At 38.0% G+C, this 20,467-nt stretch overlaps 1 protein-coding gene across 4 annotated transcripts in view; it reads right to left on the reverse strand.

The window, feature by feature from the left end:
- Positions 1-2,495: 2,495 nt before the first annotated feature.
- MAPK6 (mitogen-activated protein kinase 6) overlaps positions 2,496-20,467 on the reverse strand; it is a 34,069-nt gene continuing 16,097 nt past the window's right edge. For 3 of the 4 annotated variants that reach the window (XM_059701152.1, XM_059701172.1, XM_059701163.1), the window contains exons 2-6: positions 16,705-17,885; positions 16,268-16,412; positions 10,027-10,191; positions 6,353-6,554; positions 2,496-4,874 (exon numbers count right to left, since the gene is read on the reverse strand). In XM_059701152.1, coding sequence (XP_059557135.1) covers positions 3,773-4,874; positions 6,353-6,554; positions 10,027-10,191; positions 16,268-16,412; positions 16,705-17,259 — 2,169 coding nt within the window. In that variant the 5' untranslated portion in view covers positions 17,260-17,885 and the 3' untranslated portion in view covers positions 2,496-3,772. The remainder of the gene's footprint in view (positions 4,875-6,352; positions 6,555-10,026; positions 10,192-16,267; positions 16,413-16,704; positions 17,886-20,467) is intronic. The other variant, XM_059701177.1, reaches the window with a different exon arrangement.

Genomic DNA, 20,467 nt, shown 5'->3' on the forward strand with positions numbered 1-20,467 from the left:
GGCAGAACTTGCTTCAGCTACTCAACTTGATGTTAGTAAAAAACACTTGGTTCAAGAACCAGCATATCGAGAAACCAAGATGGCGGCGTAGGTTAACGCAGGAGATCGCTGCCTCGAACAACCACTTCAGAGATATAACTAAAGGACAGAACGGACATCATCCAAAACCACAGGAAGGCTGGCTGAGTGGAAATTCTACAACTAGGAGGAAAGAGAATATCATACCCAGACTCAGAGGAGGCGCAGTGCTGAAGTGAAATACTCAGGTGCTGAGTGCGCGCGCGGAGCGGGCTGGTGGTGGAGGGCGCGGTTGTTGTTTTCAATCGGGAGGGAGTTTCAGACTCTGAGCTCCAGATCCAGGCGAGTCTCTGGGGAGCAAGACTCAAACGGGAGAAGCGGGACTGTCTGGCTTCGGTCGGAACTCGAAGGCAGCTTTCTCTCCGAGGTTTGCAGCCATTGCTGGGACTCTGAGAGGCAGAGCCCCTGGGGAAGGAACTGAGAGCAGCCATAACTGCTCGGTCCGGCCAGCCCTGTAGATCCCCTGGGACCCGCCCCGCCCAAGCCCTGCGCAGAACCATTTGCCGGATAGCCTCAGGCAAAGGCTAGATTAGCACCGCCTTAGAGATCCAGCACAGAAGCCCTCCCACTGCAGACCCAGCGGACTCTCATAGCCAATTAGCCTGGAGGTCAACTCACCCCCGGTATTGCCGACATCAATCAAGGCTTAAAGGCAACAAGACTGCACACAAAGACCACTAGGGGGTGTACCAAGAAAGCATAACAAAATGCGGAGACAAAGAAACAGGACAAAATTGTCAATGGAAGATATAGAGTTCAGAACCACACTTTTAAGGTCTCTCAAGAACTGTTTAGAAGCCGCCGATAAACTTAATGAGATCTACAAGAAAACTAATGAGACCCTTGATGTTATGTTGGGGAACCAACTAGAAATTAAGCATACACGGACTGAAATAACGAATATTATACAGACTCCCGACAGCAGACCAGAGGAGCGCAAGAATCAAGTCAATGATTTGAAATGCGAGGAAGCAAAAAACACCCAACCGGAAAAGCAAAATGAAAAAAGAATCCAAAAATGCGAGGATAGTGTAAGGAGCCTTTGGGACAGCTTCAAGCATACCAACATCAGAATTATAGGGGTGCCAGAAGATGAGAGAGAGCAAGATATTGAAAACCTGTTTGAAGAAATAATGACAGAAAACTTCCCCCACCTAGTGAAAGAAATGGACTTACAGGTCCAAGAAGCACGGAGAACCCCAAACAAAAGGAATCCAAAGAGGACCACACCAAGACACATCATAATTAAAATGCCAAGAGCAAAATATAAAGAGAGAATCTTAAAAACAGCAAGAGAAAGTAACTCAGTTACCTACAAGGGAATACCCATACGACTGTCAGCTGATTTCTCAACAGAAACTTTGCAGGCCAGAAGGGAGTGGCAAGAAATATTCAAAGTGATGAATACCAAGAACCTACAACCAAGATTACTTTATCCAGCAAAGCTATCATTCAGAATTGAAGGTCAGATAAAGAGCTTCACAGATAAGAAAAAGCTAAAGGAGTTCATCACCACCAAACCAGTATTATATGAAATGCTGAAAGGTATCCTTTAAGAAGAGGAAGAGGAAGAAAAGGTAAAGATACAAATTATGAACAACAAATATGCATCTATCAACAAGTGAATCTAAGAATCAAGTGAATAAATAATCTGATGAACAGAATGAACTGGTGATTATAATAGAATCAGGGACATAGAAAGGGAATGGACTGACTATCCTTGGGGGGGAAAGGGGTGTGGGAGATTCGGGAAGAGACTGGACAAAAATTGTGCACCTATGGATGAGGACAGTGGGTGGGGAGTGAGGGCGGAGGGTGGGGCAGGAACTGGGAGGAGGGGAGTTATGGGGGGGGGGGGAAGAGGAACAAATGTAATAATCTGAACAATAAAGATTTAATAAAAAAAATAATAAAAAAAAATTTAAAAAAAGATGTATTGGAGAAAAAACACATATAAAGGAGGTTCCTCTGACTATGCAGCTCAAAGCTTCTATACACATCTTGAGTTTTGAAATATACAGTCATGCAACATAACATTTCAATAATGACACATATAAGACAGTGGTATACTATACAGCCTAGATGTGTAGTAGGCTATACCTTCTAGGTTTGTGTAATGGAACTCTATGATGTTTGCACAACAAAATCATCTAAGGATGCATTTCTCAGAACATATTCCTATCGCTAAGCAGCACATGACTACAGAAAGCTTTAATTCCATTTAATTATGTGAAGGTCAGTCAAGAGATTTTGCATGAAGATAAAGAACCTTTTTCTTTTAAGCCTTTAGTCTAATATAGCTTAAACTATAGCCATAATTCAAAAATGCTGTAAAGTGGAACTAGATACAGATTCTGCTAGTAATTTTCATTCTAGCAGGTAATTTTAATTACCTAAAAAGTTACACAGGAGCCATATTTGCTGGCCATGTTTTATTTGTCATTTTTCTTCAAACAGGATAACCAAAAAAAGATACAGACAGTATTCAATTCAATAAAATAAAATGGATGAAACAAATTCTAAGAGACTGCAATGCCACATGCTACATTTAACCTAATTTTATTCATGCTTGCCTTAGGATGGGGAATAGATCATTCAGTAAAAACATACAGTAAAAACAAAATATGTCTTATCATGTACAACTTTTAAACTACAATTATGATGTACCTTAATTATTTCCATGCACACAAGTCTAACATTACAGTTGTTTTTTAAAAATAAACACAATTAAGACTTCTAGGAGCATTTTATAATAAAGTAATTCCTAATTTTTCTTTGTAGATAGATCAAGCACCTCCAAAATACAAATTCCTATACACAGTGAGCACTTTACTTAAAATGAATACTTAAGTAAATTAAGTACAGGGACAGCCTTTAGGATAAGCTGACATTATATATTCAGCTAAGTAGGCAACAAACCATAGTGCCAAATGGAAAAAGTGTATTTGTAAATAAATTTCAAAAACTAAGTTAACTCTTTATAATTAAATACAGAAAATATACTGCTTTGCTAAAATAAATAAGATGTGATGATGTAATAACACTTCACTATAAAGAACGCATACCAGAACATTTATAAATGGTGAGTGAATCTTATTAAGAATAGTTTACTACAATAAACGCTGGCTAAATAGAAGTGCATATTGTGAAGCACTATGGGTGGTATATGTTTTGCCACATACTTTTGTTACCTTGAGGTAGATAACACATGTGTACCAAATTCGGCATTCATTTTCAGTTGCTGCTGGTATCATGTGTTTTAAGAAACATGTACAGTATGAAAAACTTGAAAATACTCATGAATGAAAAATGTTTTAGGAAAAAAATAGATATTTCCATGCAATTATATACAGTCTCACTGTGTAAATTTCAAGGCAAGATTTTTGTTTCCTGTAAAACAGATCATTGTTCTATGAGAGAATGTTTTTTACTTGTCTTAGTGCATTTCTTTTGTCTCCTCCTGCATTGCATTATTTTGCTCTATTTTTTATTTTTGTGTGCAAATGACATGCCAGTTAAAATGAAAACCATCTCACATGTAGGAAAAAAGTCTGGATTTTAAAAACCAAGAACTAATAAAATCCTTTCTAAATGAAACCATCTGATTCAAGTAAAAAAATGGACTTAAACACTAGTAATAAAAAAGACAAACACATTTCATGAAGAATACAAAGAGAAATGTCTGCTGAGTGTTTTAGTTCAGATGTTTCAGAATGCTGCTGTATGTTTTATGAGGAATCTGTGGGGAAGATTTCATAGCAGAAGGTGTTAATGTGGCCTGTATTGACTTAAGTGGTGACCCAACTGGACTGTGAAACTGTGGGATGCCTATGGATTCAAGCTGCTTGTTAAAGAGGAACTCACCACTGTTATTCAGAAATCCTTCCTCATTTCCTCTCTCCCCAAACTTCCCATCTTCTATAGGCTCAGTGTCTAGCATTTCAGTATCTTCTTTCCTACTAAAGAACTTGTCCAAGTAACTGGTATAAGTGTTTTCCTTCTCAATTTGTTCATCCTTCCTTACCTCACAACAAAACTGGTTTATGAGAAAACAGTCCTCCGCACCACCCACAAACTGGCTATCCCAAGAAGACTGGTACAAGGCTTCTAATTGAGCTAAATTTGCCATTCCCTTTTCCTGTTTTTCTCGGCTTACTGACTTTGATATCAAACTTTTCAATTCTAGTTGGGACACTGAGCTATTCAAGTCATTTAATTTATCAACAACATCAGTAGGCTCATGTTGTGAACTAAGCTGAATAGTTCCTGCAATAAAAGAATCAAAGTCAAATCCCTGGTTCTTTTCCCTTTCTTTTTCAGCCAGTTGCTGTGATGCTTCCTCTAGAGCTATCTGGGCTTTAACCAATCCATTCCTTTCACATTTTGACTTGCCTTTCTTATCAGATTTTTCTTTGCTTTGTTCTTTCCAATTGGAAAGATCTATAATAAGCTTGGGTTCATAGTAATGGTTAACTTCACTCTCTCTCCAAACTAAGTTATCTAAATATGATGATGACCTCATTTTGTAGTTACACGTATGGCTACACTCCAGATCACAATATTTGTTTTCATGATGATCTGGGTACTGCCAACAAGGCTCAGTGGAGTAATTGGTATCAAAAGCAGGATCCTCCAAATACTTTTCACGATCTCCATCCAAATATTTTCGAGGATCAACTTGTACTTCTTCTTCATCAGTGACATCAGACAGAGCTCTTGGGTCACGCTGAACTTCATCAATATCAAAGGTATTATGTATAGGCCAATCATGCTCTGAAAATTGACAATCATGGTATCTGAAAAAAATCAATACATTACTGTTAATCCAGGTGTCAAATTTCATTTGCAAATTCACTGAGTGCCCTTTACATGAAAGCACTGTAATAGGCCTATGAGGGGATAATAGAGTTTAAAGCTATAAGCCTTCCCTGCCCTACAGGAACTTATAATCTTAATAGACAGGTAAGATCTGTAACCATAAAGAAAAATATGAAGCAATATTTGGTAATTACCAATGAAATATATAATAAAAAACTCTGGGACCTCCATTCTTAAATAAGACCAATTATAATTTCACACTTATTTCCTCTTTTCTCTATTTTTCATCCACCTTAAATACAACTGCAGGTGAACATCTGAGTGGGTGGCATGTCGATGGTTAATTCCAGCACAGTTTTACAGAGACAAAACACTTCATGGCCACTAAATGCAGATCTCTAATCTCAATCAAGTCTCTTACAGATTTTCTCTCTACTGGTAATAGGCAGACTAGAAAGAGATGAAGGCTTCCTGGACCTCATCACCAGTGAGTAGAAAAGGAACTCTCCATGTGTATGTGCTACTGAATGCAGTATCCTTGCAGTATCCTCTACTGACACATCACAGCAAGGAGACCACACCATGCCCAGGTAGAGGCAGATGGAGACACACACACGAAAACAATTGGGGAGATGGGAAGGTGGGAACAGAAAAGAGGTTAGATGACTCAACTAAGTATGATAAAAAATGAAGAGATTGGAATACATCTGGGTATGTTTGGAAAGAATGTGTATATATGTGGTAGAAATGTCCATGTGGAAGAAAAACAAAAAATGTTGGTAGATGTGTGTAAACATATTCAGAAATACCTCCACATTTCAGGAGGAAAAATGCAATGAGTAAACAAACTAATTTCAACATTAACAACTTCTTTATTAATTAGCAATCATTTTTCTTTTAAATAAAGAAATATATGAATTCCTGAAGTTTTTAAGATTGTCATTGGGGATTCCCAAATCTGACTAAATAACAAAATCACCTGAAGATTTTAAATAGTATTGATTCATTATCTGTTACCAACCCACTTTTAAGATAATTATATCCAACTTCTCTAGAATTTAGAAATCCTAAAAGGTGGCAGAGGGAAGAAATCCTTTAACTAAAATGTATAATAGTATACATTTTGATGTCTTATATGGTTCAGACTAGCAAAGTTCCTTATACTGAACTTATGTTAACCATTCCAAAATAAATTTTGTCATGAGAAAAAACATTTCAATATAAATATCATGATAATTTATATCCTATGACATAATGGATTATATGTAAAAATTTGAGATACTTATGGAGATATAGTATAAGGTTGATTCTTCTCATCCAATATCTTTTAAACCAAAAGAGACTTTTACTAATTTTTTAAGAACTCTACATTGTTAGATAATTTAAAAATAAACTTCACTGTATTATGATTTATTAAAAATACAATAAATATTTTTCTAATTTAGGATCAATTTACCTTTCCCAGTTATAAATGTGACTATGAGTTTCATCCATAAGCAAAATATCATCAACTTCATCTTCAATATGGAAAGGATGACTGGAAATTGGCTCATCCATTGGAAAAGAATATATGCTCATGTAAGGATGGGAAAGTGCTTCTTCCGCCGTCAATCGATCCATGGGGCTAAATGTCAAAATTTGTTCCAGGAAATCCAGTGCTGCAAAAGAAAGAGTTAAAACTCCTTAACTAAACTGAAGGTCCAGCAACTCATAAAGGAAATAAAAAAGGTCTATACAATTAAAAGGTAAGTTAATTAAAGTTTTGTCAGAGAAATAAAACTAGCCTATCTAATATATATATATATTTTAAAAAGAAAAGACATTTATTCAATAAACATAGCAAAAATTTGAAATGTACTCCAAATCTCATTTTATGGTCAATTATAAAAGAAAAGAAATATATTAATATGAACCATATGAAACTACCATTTTTGTCAGTCAAAAATGGTTGAGTAACAGCAATTTCATGTGGCTCAACCTAATACATAGGTCCTAATCTCAGCTCTGCAACTCACTAACTTCACTGATTCACTAGGTTACTTAAATTTGCTGAACTTCAGTTTCTTCATGTATAAAATGGATAGACAGATATCTTATAAGGTATAAAAACTTAAAAACATAGTATCTAGTGCTTAATAAAAAGACTTTTTCCTTTCCTCCCTCATCTCACTGACTAGCTGTTATACTAATTGTTGCTCTCTGTTCACAACCATCTCATGCCAGCATATCACATAATGCACTTGATCATTTTAGGGCCCTGGTGGAACTACTGTACACATAATTCTTCCCACTAACGCAGGCTATTAGATCTTCCTAAGCTCCTTACCCCGCCTGAACCACACTATCACCAGCCTAAAGATTGCTCTTACACCACCACATTCATATGCCTTATAACTTATACCAATCTTCAACTCTGAATCATTTCCACCATCTACTTTGCTTCCTAGCCATATAATACTGATGAGAGCTAGATGGAAAATCACATATATACCTGGCTCACTACAAATTCATACTGTAGAATTTCAACTTAGCCTTTGCTATTGTGTTCAGCAATGTTCTACACTATCCCTTTACGCTCTCAGTCTACCCTATCAGTCTCAACAGGTAAACCCACTTCACATTTATCTCAATTCCTGCTTCTTCACTATGGTCTGTCACACATCCTATTATCCTTACCTTCTGTCTCAAAGGAAAAGATAGCCCTTCTCTCTAAAACTAAGCTCATTCAACCCTCAGATCAGTCTCATAAAGACTAAAGAGAAGAAACCTAATGAGGCTCACACCCCTCAGTGACCCGGGGCTGAGATTCCTTCCTTTGCTCCCCGCTCTCCTCTATTATATTACCCTAACCTAGGTGGTCATTTCACAATAAATCAAACTGTGCTTGGTTCTCCTGAACAAAAAGAAAAGTCAGTCTTAACTACCCCTGGACCCACACGTCTCAAGGCAATAGAGACTGGAAGGCACAGAATCATGGATGGGTGACCCAGCACAATCACCATTCTCAGAGAGAAGGAGGAAATATATTCAACTACACAAGAGGACCATATTGTAAAATCCCTAGCATTTGGGAACTATAGGCAGCAAATAAAAAGAGGAAGAAATAAGAAACTTGGGAGCCACGCTGAGCTCCCAAGTGTATGCATATACAGTATATGCATTCCCATCACTGTAGATAGTTCTATTGGACAGCACTGCTCTAGAGGAAATGGGTCTAAGATATAGAGCTATGTGGTAAACTACAGAGAAAGGGAGGATGAGAAGTAAGTATGATGGAGGAAAATGAAAAAGAAGGTATTCATCTAAAGACATTACCTAGAAAGGGACCTAGTCTTAATGTGTGAATTCATATAGAGCATATCTATGAAGTAGATCTTTAGTCTCAAGAACTTTAAACACTCTGCATTAGTGAGCACAGTTCTGCCACTTGTGAATACCAAGGATATTTCTCCAATGGTTAACTTAATGAATCCATTATCAAAGCCTCTCGTTCAACACATATTGAATAAATTCCAGCCATGAGCCAAATATTCAGGTTGGTTTGTAGCTGACTGAGACATGGTCCCACCTTAATGAGGGTAGCAAAAAGAAGATTCAAATTTAGCTAGATTACAATGCTTGAATAGCAATGTCCTATATTTCTAGCTTGTCTCTTTTGATAAGACAGAGAAATAGAGCAACGACACACTCCAGAGCCTAACCACTTGATCCCTAAGCAGTGTCTTTCAACTTGGCTGGCAGGGCCGTACCTGTAGGTTTTAAAAACACCGATACCTGCCCTGGTCCCCACCCCACCTCTGGATTCTGACTTAAGAGTCTGCATTTTTAAAACGTTCCCACAGAAAACTCTGAGGCATAGTCAAGTGCTATGTGACTGCTACTCAGTTATGAACAGGATGTCGTGACAGGGCTATAAGGTTAGGAGCACGAGAACCAGCAATGGAATCTGATTGTGAGGACAGCGAAGACTGGTTAGGAATGTAGAACTACTTAAAAGGAAGCCCACAAAACCTGTTGAAATTAAATATAGCTGCTTCCTTTTTATTTAGGCATTTACTATATGAGTTCCAAGCACATCTGGGGGGAGGGAAGGAGACCATGTCAACATGACTTGCAGTCTAGTGCCTAACTACCTCTCAAAACACTTGCTACTTTAAAACACTGACACACACCCACTTGAACCACATACAATAATCAGAATTGGTAATATGAATAATGGGTGTATAATTCAGATGTTTAAGATGTTTAGGAAACTACGTATCTCTAACTTTGTGATTCATGACAGAATTATATAATCCTGACACTGATGTCTCTTAATATAATTCTTAAAGATAGAAGACACAATCAACTTTTAAAGAAGATATTTTTCATGTCTAATGCTCTTCCTAAAAAAAAGTTTTTATGACAGATTACTATACTAGTAAAAGTTAAAGATTTTTGTATCTTATTTATATCAAATCTAAAGATATGTCAGTATTTTTAAATATGAAATTGCTTTAGTGGTCAACGTTTTGATTCTCCCTAAGTTCCTACTACTTTCAAGCTTGCACAAACTTTCACTTTAGCACTTAATACTAACACCAATCTGCAAACTTATGTAATGTGTTTGCTCAGCACAGTTTTGCTCATTCCTCCACTTCCTCCTTGTCCTGAAGCCTTTGCTTATCTCCTCCCCGCCCACCCAACTAAATTCACTTTTTCATACCTAAATCATTCTTACTCATACGTATTTATATAACCCTCACAGAATTCCATTCCAGCTTAGTGAAAGCCAATGATCCAACAATATGCTCACCTATGATAGAGGTATAAACTGGAAAAGTAAAAGGAGTTAGAACCAGGAGAGAGGTATGCACTTTTTGAAATGTGGAAAATGATTCAAAAGAGCAAAGAAAACAGATCCCAGCTTAAGCGCCAGGCCAAGAAAGAGAAAGTGAGAGTTTAAGCGTTAGGTATGCCTTAAATATCTAAAGACTATTTTTAAGAGAAAGTCATACATCTAAGGATAAAAAGCTAAATCTTCCTACACAGATCCTGCTTACTTACACACACACACACACACACACACACACACACACACACACACACACACACACACACTTTGTGACGGTTATTCTTGAGTCACAATACCTTCTCGACTAATTCCTGGAAGCAGCTGAGTTAAAGGTTTGTGTGGCTCAGTCATGTCATTTCTAATGTAAACCGGAATTACGCTGAGAAGCTCCTGACGATCTTCCTCATGAACAACGGGAATAGATTCTAAAATCAGCTGCATCTGTTCAAGTTCATGTGCACCTGAATGAGATAAAAAAAACCACACCAAATATAACATAAACAAACACAATCCTCAATGTTTACATATTTGGTAATAAACATTCTAAAGCTCTAAGAAGTTAACTTAAATATTGTAATGACCATTGGGGAAGAAATGGTTTTAACTGAATCATTAATCAGCAGGTTTCATTGTTTTTTTTAATATCATTAATCTTCTCAAAAAGCCTATCTATTTCAATTTCTAGTTATTAATATATTTAGTTTTAGCTCTTTATTTCCCTAAGAAACTAACTCTTAAAGTCTGGCCTCATGTTAAGGCATCAAAGTAGTCAGGGGGGAAAGGGGAATCAATGAATTGGGATTCAAGAGACTTGGATTCTAGTCTTAGCTATACCACTACCTAACTGACTATATAACTTTGGGAATACTTAACATGGTGATGACTTGATTTCATCATCAATAAAATGGAAGGTTGAACTAGATTTGCAAAACAAAAAGTTTTATAATTATGTATTAGGCTCAGTTAGTATTTCAGGACCACTATTAAATAAAAGAGGAGACTTTGGGCTAAATGGGTGACAAAAACAAAACAAAACCCACAACCATTCATTTTGATTTTCCACTAATTTCTAGAAATTCATTCAGCATTCAAATTTTTCCTGAGTGCCTACTATAAGCAAGGCACTTTAGACTATAGCTATGAAACAAATCAGACCAAGTCCCTACCTTCATGTAGTTTACAATCTAGTGAAGAAAAACAGATAATAAATGTAAACATTTATGTTAAATGATGACAAATGCTATGAAGAAAAATAGAGTATGCTAAGGGGGAACACAGGATTGTTGGGGGTAGTGTTAATATATAGAAGATGATCAAGGAATACCTCACTGAGAAGTTGAAAGTTGAGAAAATTAGGGAACATACATATATTCATATGGATAAAGGAAATTCCAGGAAGATGGGAAAAGGCCCAAAGGCCCTGAGGAGAGAGTAGGCTGGCATGTCTAACAATTAGGCAAGTGTAGCTGAGGAAGAGTGGAGCAAAGAAACAGATCCCAGCCTAAGATGAGAACACAAAGGGTCTGCTTTATCCTGAACTGGATGGAAAGCCAGTAGTTTAATCAGGGAAATGATATAATCTGACTTCTGTTTTCAGAGAACTACTATTGCTGCTATGTGGCAACTAGACTATAGATAGCAAATACTGAAGCAGGAAAGCTATGTAGAGGGTCCTGTATTAGACCAGGAAAGAAATATTAGCTGACTGAACTGGAGGGTGGGCGGTAGCAATACAGATAATACCAAGCAGTTAGATTCTGGATATATTTTGAAGGAAAAGCCCACAGGATTTGTGCTGACAAGGTGAAGGATGATGATTTTGGCCTAAGCAACTAAAAAGTGGCTGCTTTACTATAATGAGGAAGACAGCAGAAAAAGAAAGTTTTGAGAAGCTATTAGAGATCCAACTGATATATTAAGTACCAAAAATAAGGCCAGCACACTTCTTATAGGTTAAAAACACACAGATTTCCAATGAATGCTTAGTCCCTGCCATTTTATTGCTCGGTTCATTTGAGAGGCCTATACCTAATAAACACTTAGATCTCTCGTCATGCTGCTTTTATCGAACGGTTCACAAACCTACCAATAAAGCATTAGAAGGAAACTACAGCTGGACCTTTCAAATACTTTCACAAATAATTCCATTAAATGTTTAAAGTTTACATGAGTTGACAATAAAAGTTATCCTATTTAGAGGTGGTTTGTTTTTTTATCTAATTCTTTTTATTGCTATTTGTAAACAATATCTGAATATACTAAATGAACATTTAAAAATACACTATCTTTGTTTAATCAATACAGCAGTAAATTCTGACCCCATTTCATACAACTTGGAGCATTACCTAGATTTTAAATTAAACAAATTAAATTTTTGCTTTCTGCCGAAACCGGTTTGGCTCAGTGGATAGAGCGTCGGCTTGCGGACTGAAAGGTCCCAGGTTCGATTCCGGTCAAGGGCATGTACCTGGGTTGCGGGCACATCCCCAGTGGGAGATGTGCAGGAGGCAGCTGATCGATGTTTCTCTCTTCGATGTTTCTGGCTCTCTATCTCTCTCCCTTCCTCTCTGTAAAATATCAATAAAATATATTTAAAAAAAAAAAATTTTTGCTTTCTTGATACAATATTATTGTGATAACTTTAAAATATGTCCACAAATGCTTTGATAGTCTTCTCTTCAGAGGGTGATATCCAACTCACCTCCCCTTAGGTGTTAGGTGTACTTAGTGACTTGCTTCTAACACATGAAATAAAGCTCAAGTGACAGTGTGTCACTTTTGAGTCTGTGTAACAAAAAGATATTTTGCATTCATGATTTTTGACAAAGGGGTCAGAGAAATTCAAAAGAGAAAGAATAATATTTTCCACAACTGGTGCCGGAATAACTAGATATCCAGGTTAAAAGAATGACAATGGACCCCTACTTCACACCATGCATAAAAATTAACTCACAATAGATCACAGACCTAAATTTACAGCTAAAACTATGAAACTCTTAGAAGTTATACAATAGTTTCATAGATATGACACCAAAAGCAGAAGTGACAAAAGAAAAAAAACAGATGAATTGGACTTAATCAGAATTAAAATCATCTGTGTTTCAAAACACACCATCAAGAAAATGAAGTGATGGCTGGCCAGTGTGGTTCAGTGGTTGAGCACTAACACATGAACTAGGTGGTCACGGTTCAATTCCCAGTCAGGGCACATGCCCGGGTAGCAGGCTCAATCCCCAGTAGGGAGCATGCAGGAGGCAGCCAATCGATGATTCTCTCTCATCACTGATGTTTCTCTCTCTCTCTCCCTCTCCCTTCCTCTCTGAAATCAATAAAAGCATATTTTTAAAAAAGAAAATGAAGCGATAACCCACAGAATGGGAGAAAATACATGCAAATCATTTATCTAATAAATGATCTGTATCCAGAGTATGTAAAGAACTCTTACACCTCAATTATAAAAAGACAACCCAATTAAAAAGTAGGCAATGGGCCCTAACTGGTTTGGCTCAGTGGATAGAGCGTTGGCCTGCGGACTGAAGGGTCCCGGGTTCGATTCCGGTCAAAGGCATGTACCTTGGTTGCGGGGACATCCCCAGCAGGGGGTGTGCAGGAGGCAGCTGATGGATGTTTCTCTCTCATTGATGTTTCTAACTCTCTATCCCTCTCCCTTCCTCTCTGTAAAAAATCAACAAAAAATATATATTTAAAAAAATAAAAAATAAATTTAAAAAAGTAGGCAATGGGTCTGGATAGCCTGGCCGGCGGGTCTCAGTGGTTGAGCATTGACCTATGAACCAGGGGTTCACACTTCCATTTACAGTCAGAGCACATGCCTGGGTTGCGGGCTCTATCCCCAGTGGGGGACATGTAGGAGGCAGCCAATCAATGATTTTCTCATCATTGATATTTCTATCTCCCTCTCTCTTTCTGAAATCAATAAAAATATATTTTGCCCTGGCCGGTTTGGCTCAGTGGATAGAGTGTCGGCCTGTGGACTGAAAGGTCCCAGGTTCGATTCCGGTCAAGGGCATGTACCTTGGTTGCGGGCACATCCCCAGTTGGGGGTGTGCAGGAGGCAGCTGATCAATGTTTCTCTCTCATCCATGTTTCTAACTCTCTGTCCCTCGCCCTTCCTCTCTGTAAAAAAAAATCAATAAACTATATTTAAAATATATTTATATATATTTTTAAAAATAGGTAATGGATAGATATTTCTTCAAAGAAGATATGGCCAATAAACATATGCTCAAAATCATTAATCATTAGGGAAATACAAATCAAAATTACAATAAAATACTACTTTCACTATCTCACATCTGAAAGACAGACAATAGGACAGACCACAATTTAAGTAAGTGTTGGTAATAATATGGAGAAATTGGAACTCATACACTGCTAACGGGAATGTAAATGGTACAACTGCTTTAGAAAACAGTGTGAAATTTCTTCAAAAATTTAAGAGTTCTCATGTAACAGTGCTAATGGTTACAGGGCATCTTTCAGAGAGGAATAAAGTTCTAAATTAGATCCTGTGAATATACTAAAAAAATATTGAACTGTATATTTTAAGGGGGTGAACTATATGGTATGTGAACTTCCTTAAAAAAGATACATTAACTTCCTTTGCTCTCTCTTTTGGACATTAGTTCTGGGAAAGCCAGCTGCCATATTGTGAAGATACTCAAGCAAGCCCACAGTCGGAACTGAGTAAAGCCTCCTGCTTAAAGTCATGTGAGTAAGCAATCTAGAAGTGGGACCTCCTATCCCAGCAAGCCTTCAGATGACTGAAACCCCAACCAACATCTTGACTAAGCAAATCTGAGCTAGAACCAGGTAACGAAGCCACTCACTAATTCCTGACTCATTAAAAACTGTGAGATAATAATTCTTTGTTGTTTAAGCCACTTAAGTTTTGAAATAATTTGTCACAGAACAACAAATAATAAAATAATTATTTTATATATGCTGGAATATAACTTGTAATTACAGTATTGTTCCTCAGAAAAAATTCAATCCACTTAACAATTTCATTTCCAGTAATCACTGGTATTTTCTCACAGTTTTCTACAATGAAATTCAATCACTATCACACATCATGAAAGAAATTCCAGATAAATTTAGGGGGGAAAAATTCCAATAGATTAGTTAATGTTAGGTAAGCTGAGTGCTATAAGTATCAGTATCAAAAAAATTTAAGGGCACTTATATACATCATCCTTTCAATAAAGTTTTCTTATGCACCCTAATCTTTCTTTTATTACTTTTGTAAGCAGACTCTGTTCCATTCTCTTCCTTCTGCTCTTAATACAAACTGGGGATGGTGGGAGGCCCACTCTAACATTGGTTACAGAGGAAAAAAGGTAAGTCAAAATAGAGAAAAATACCCAAATCACCAACACATCACTTCTCTAACAAAAAATCTTCAGTACTCTACTATTTCCTACTTTTTCAAATGGAAACTCCTCTGCCTACTTCCTAAGTGTTCTGGCCCCAACTTAACCAATCATAAATATTACACCTTGTTTTCATCAAACTTTTCTCATTGATTCATATATACCAGGCTCATGCCCTTATTTATACAGATATCCATAAATAGATATCACTTTTTCTCTCTCTCTTTTCACCTTTCAAAATTCTTCACTATTCCTATATAGTGAAAAATCCTTTGACTCCTTTATGTCTTCCATTCCAGCCATTACTGATATAGCTTCTCTAGGTTTGTAGCTTTTAGAGTCTGTACTAAGTAATTTTATACCAACTCAAAACTTTCTTTATGATAGTTGGTGTTTTCCATGGATTATTTGTCTCTTCCCATCTTGACTAAATTCTCTCTCACACACACTTTAGACTCCCTCATAGCACTAAATTCAGCAAAATATATCTGAGTTGGTTTGTTTGATTCTGAAAGATCACAGTAGGCAGGCAACAGGATATGGCAGCTCAAACAACAGGGATGATTGGGCAGGGCAGGCAAAGAAAGAATTTCTAGATTTTCAGTAATAACTAAAAAATGTCACCAGGAAGTGACAAAAACTGACAGAACTAGGCAACTCAGGTATCTCTGACACAGATTACCAACAAGCGTCATGGATCTAAGAAATACAAAATTATATTTAAGAAATACATACAAAAGAACACTAGAATTCTTTTTAAAAAATGTATTGATTTGAGAGAAAAAGAGAGAAACATTGACTTATTATTCCACTTATTTATGCATTCTTTGGTTGCTTTTTGTATGTGCCCTGATTGGGGATTGAACCCACAACCTTAGCATAAAATGATGATGCTCTAGCCAACTGTGCTAACCAGCCAGGGCAGAACACTATAATTCTCACTAAATTAACTGAGTAAACAATTCAGTGAATATGTGAATAAGTTTTCTCAACTTTTAAAATATTAAAAATACCATTTAATCTTTACATTTTACTATTCCAGACTCTAATAAATTGTTTTAAGTCTTAGATAAGTATTTCTTCATAGATACATACAAAATTATTTCTTTCTGAAATTTTACCCCATATATTTTAACTTTCTAACCTGCAAAGAGGGTTTTACCAGTCAGCATTTCAGCAAAGATGCAGCCTGCAGCCCACATGTCAATGGCTTTAGTATAATTATTAGGAGAAAGTAAAAGACGCGGAGATCTGTACCATTTAGTAACCAATCCTTCAGAAAGATGACCCTGAAAAAGAAATAAAAATATACTTTAATTTTTTACTTTAGCAGAAGAATAGTACATAAAGGATCCTGGATCTACAAAACAAACAAAAAATAACCATAATTGTGAAATCCTAAAATATTATTGATTCTAAGCATGTCCTCAGGTGAGGATAAAAAGTAAAAAGGTACTGTATTATGTAAAATTTAATATAAATAACTAAAAATTCTGCCACAATACATAAAGGAAATACAAAAGTACATATTCCTAATGATGTACATTAATCAAGGTCTGTCTGAGCTGGCTTTCCACATACCTTATGGGAATAATGAGGATCCATGATCCGCGCAAGACCAAAGTCACCTATCTTCAGCACCAAGTCTTCAGTATTAATGAAAAGATTAGCTGGTTTGAGATCTCTGTGCAGTACGTTTGCAGAGTGGATATATTTGAGCCCACGTAGCAGCTGATACATGAAAAGCCGGGCATGCTCTTCCAGTAAAGGGCCCTGCTCCAGCACATTAGCCAAGTCTGTCTCCATGTACTCCTGAACAATGTAAACACTGTTCAGTTCGGTAAGAGAGCCCACATCATCTGTTAACTGGTTTCCACTAGGACCAAGAATTTCAAACACTTTCACAATGTTATCATGGTCAAGTCTTCTGATGATTTTGATTTCACGTAGAGCATGTTTGACACTCTGGGGATCAGTAAGGACAATTTTCTTGATGGCTACTCTTTTGTCACAGTCATTGTCTACAGCAGAAAAAACCAAACCATTGCCTCCACAGCCCAATGGTTTTAAGTCCATATACCTAGAGCCCAGATCAAAACCATGAATGTTCATGAGACTTTCAAATTTCTCTGCCATTTTGAAACCCTACTATTGCCTTTTCCTTTCGAATTGTTGAACTGTGTAAACAAGGAAGAAAACTGGCATCAAAAGGATCTTTCAAAAAGGGAGAAGAAAAACAATTTTGCTTCCACAGCAAGATGGTTTCTTGATGTTCATTGCATATGCCAACCAGGCCCGTTGAGTTCCCCTTGGATTTAAAGCTCAAAAAGCTCTCCTCATATTGAGAATTAAAAAGATTGGAGTACTCATAGTTCAAGAAAGGGGCAGCAACTCTGCAGACATTTAAAGAAAACACTCGAGAAACTCAAACGGAATGAAATGACATACTATGCACTCAGATTTACTGTGCTAAACGATTTAACATTTAACAAAAATGTGAATAAATATGCACACAACAGGCTTCTATGAACATTCTCCTCACAGTGCAGATACATTCAGTGTTGGACTGGTCCTGAGCAGCATCGTTCTAAGGTGCTGGTAAGCACTATTTCCGTTTTGCTTCTTGTCTTCCTTTGTTGCTGTATATTTCAACAGGAAGCCCTGGCAGCTGTTGGTTAACAGATGTCTTTTGTTAGTGATCAGGTGGCTCCAGCTCACCACAATCACAATCAAAGCTACCGTCCATCTTACTCTGATACAACCTAGGAGATGAGAAAAAAGAATAGTTACCACTGCAGAAAATGCTCTTTTCTTCAACTCTACAAAAGGGGGCAGGGAGGGTGGTCAGGGAATGCCTATCTGATAAGGTGGTACTGGAACAAAGCTCTAAAGGAGGAAGTATGGGAGTGGGTGGACCTTAGGGATGCTATGTGAGTGTTCCAGATTGAGGGGTGAGCACTGAAGGTGAGTGTCTCATGTCTAAGAAACAACTAGAAGGTCAATGTAGTAGCCATTTAAATGTATATGCAAGTAATACAGCCTAATCCCTAAATGGAAAGGGTTACTATTACTGACTTTTGATCTAAAAGGTGGCACAGGTGCAATATTCCTTTATTCAAAAGGTCAATCATTTACTTGTTTGTTTTGTTTTTGTTAATCCTTGCCCAAGGTTATGTTTCCACTGATTTTTAGGGAGAGTAGAAGAGAGAGGGAAAGACGGAGAGAAACACCAATGTGAGAGAGACGCATTGATTGGTTGCCTCCCGCATGCCCCACGACCAGAACCAGGAGCCTGAAACCAAGGTACATGCCCTTGACCAGAATTGAAACCAGGACCCTTTAGTCCACAGGCTGATGCTCTATCCAATGAGCCAAAACTGCTAGGAAAAGGGTCAATCATTTAAAGACAACGAGAAACTGTATCAAGTATGAAATAAAGCAACCCATTCTGAACATGATGTGACAACTTCCAATCACCTTCAGCCGTGACTTAAGAGAACCACTAGGACTTTCAAACACATCAGCTGTTTCACGGTAGTAAAGCTTCTGTACAACAGATAATCTGGCTTAATTTCTCACCTGCTTCATATTCCTACATACTCTACATGTGGAAATACAAGAATATAAAAAATACTAGAGGCCCGGTGCACAAAAATTTGTGCACTGGGGGAGGGGGGGGGTCCTTCAGCCCGGCCTGTGCCCTCACGTGGTCTGAGCCGCTCGGGGGATGACCACCTGCTGGCTTAGGCCCGCTCCCTGGGGAAATGGGCATAAGCTGGCAGTCAGACATCCCTCTGGCAGCCCGGGAGCCCTCAGGAGATGTCCACTTGCCAGCGGGGAGCAGGCCTAAGCTGCAGTCGGACATCCTTAGCGCTGCTGAGGAGGCGGGAGAGGATCCCACCACCACTACTGTACTGGCAGCCGTCAGCCTGGCTTGTGGCTGAGCAGAGCTCCCCCTGTGGGAGTGCACTGACCACCAGGGGGCAGCTCCTGCATTGAGCATCTGCCCCCCTGTGGTCAGTGTGTGTCATAGTGACCAGTCATTCCCAGTCGTTCTGCTGTTAGGGTCAATTTGCATATTACCCTTTTATTATATAGGAGTGCCTGGCCAGCCTGGGTGAGGGCTGATGGCTGTTTGCAGGCTGGCCACAGCCCCTTCAGGGTGGGGGTCCCCCCTGGGATGCCTGGCCAGCCTGGGTGAAGAGCTGAGGGCCGTTTTCAGGCTGGCCAAGTCCCCCAGCGGGGACCCTCACCCCATGAGGGTGTGGCCAGCCTGGGTGAGGGGCTGATGGCTGTTTGCAGGCTGGCCACAACCCCCAGCCACCCAAGCTCCCAGTGGAGGCTGGCTGGAAGCAGGTATCTGGGATTTGTCTTCTATAATTGAAACTTTGTTGCCATGAGCGGAGGCCACAGCCGGCTCAGGGCTGGTGGGAAGGTTGGCTTCCTCCATCGCCCAGGCAACCAAGCCTCCTGCTAGCTCCAGTTCCGTGGCTGCCACCCGCCATCTTGGTTGGGTTAATTTGCATATAGTCACTCTGATTGGCTGGTGGGCGTGGCTTGGGGCATAGCAAAGGTACAGTCGATTAGCATCTTTGTCTTTTATTAGTGTAGATATAGCACTTGCTCAAAGTGAGCAAATCTTCAATTCTGAGAAATCAACAAACATGAAAAATTATGTGTGAAAGAGAAATTGATAATATTAAGAACTCAGGGACTATTTAACAAAAATTGATACTATCCCTGAGCTCTTTTAATAAATGAGTGCTTCTTGTATCTGCTTAATATTATGAAGGACAGCAACAGCATAACAGCTTTCTTTGTTTTACTGTAACAGAGATGTTTTCTTCAGTTTGCAAATTTTTGTCTGCTTCTCAGAAATCAGAGAAAAAAAAAGAAAACAAGCAGACTCCTAAAAATTCTGTAGCTTGTCAGTCAATTTGTAGTAAAACATTTAAAAGTTAATGTTTGCAAATTAACTTTTGAATTAAAAAAATACTTCATATTTTAAAGAACTTTAATGTGTCCCCTTGTTAATTTTTTCTAGTTGTATACTTGTTGATGCTTCCTAGATACTACCAAATATCCTAGAAAAACAGTATTTTTCAAAGGTTCCAGTACTTCTGAAATTTTTTTATTTCTAGTTTCCACATGAAGTAGAATGTTTGCCCCTACCTTTCTGCCCTAATATAGATAATTCCTTAAAGCTCAAGTTTTAAGTTTTTTTATAAATGCACATTTTTAAGTCAGTTCTATAGACTTAACATAAGAACAGTAAAATCTTTAAGTACTCTCTTAAGCTTCTAGTTCACTAATAGAGCAATCACAGTCCAGCACAAATAGCGCT

Source organism: Myotis daubentonii, chromosome 1 (genome assembly GCF_963259705.1).
Source record: "Myotis daubentonii chromosome 1, mMyoDau2.1, whole genome shotgun sequence".
NCBI lineage: Eukaryota > Metazoa > Chordata > Mammalia > Chiroptera > Vespertilionidae > Myotis > Myotis daubentonii.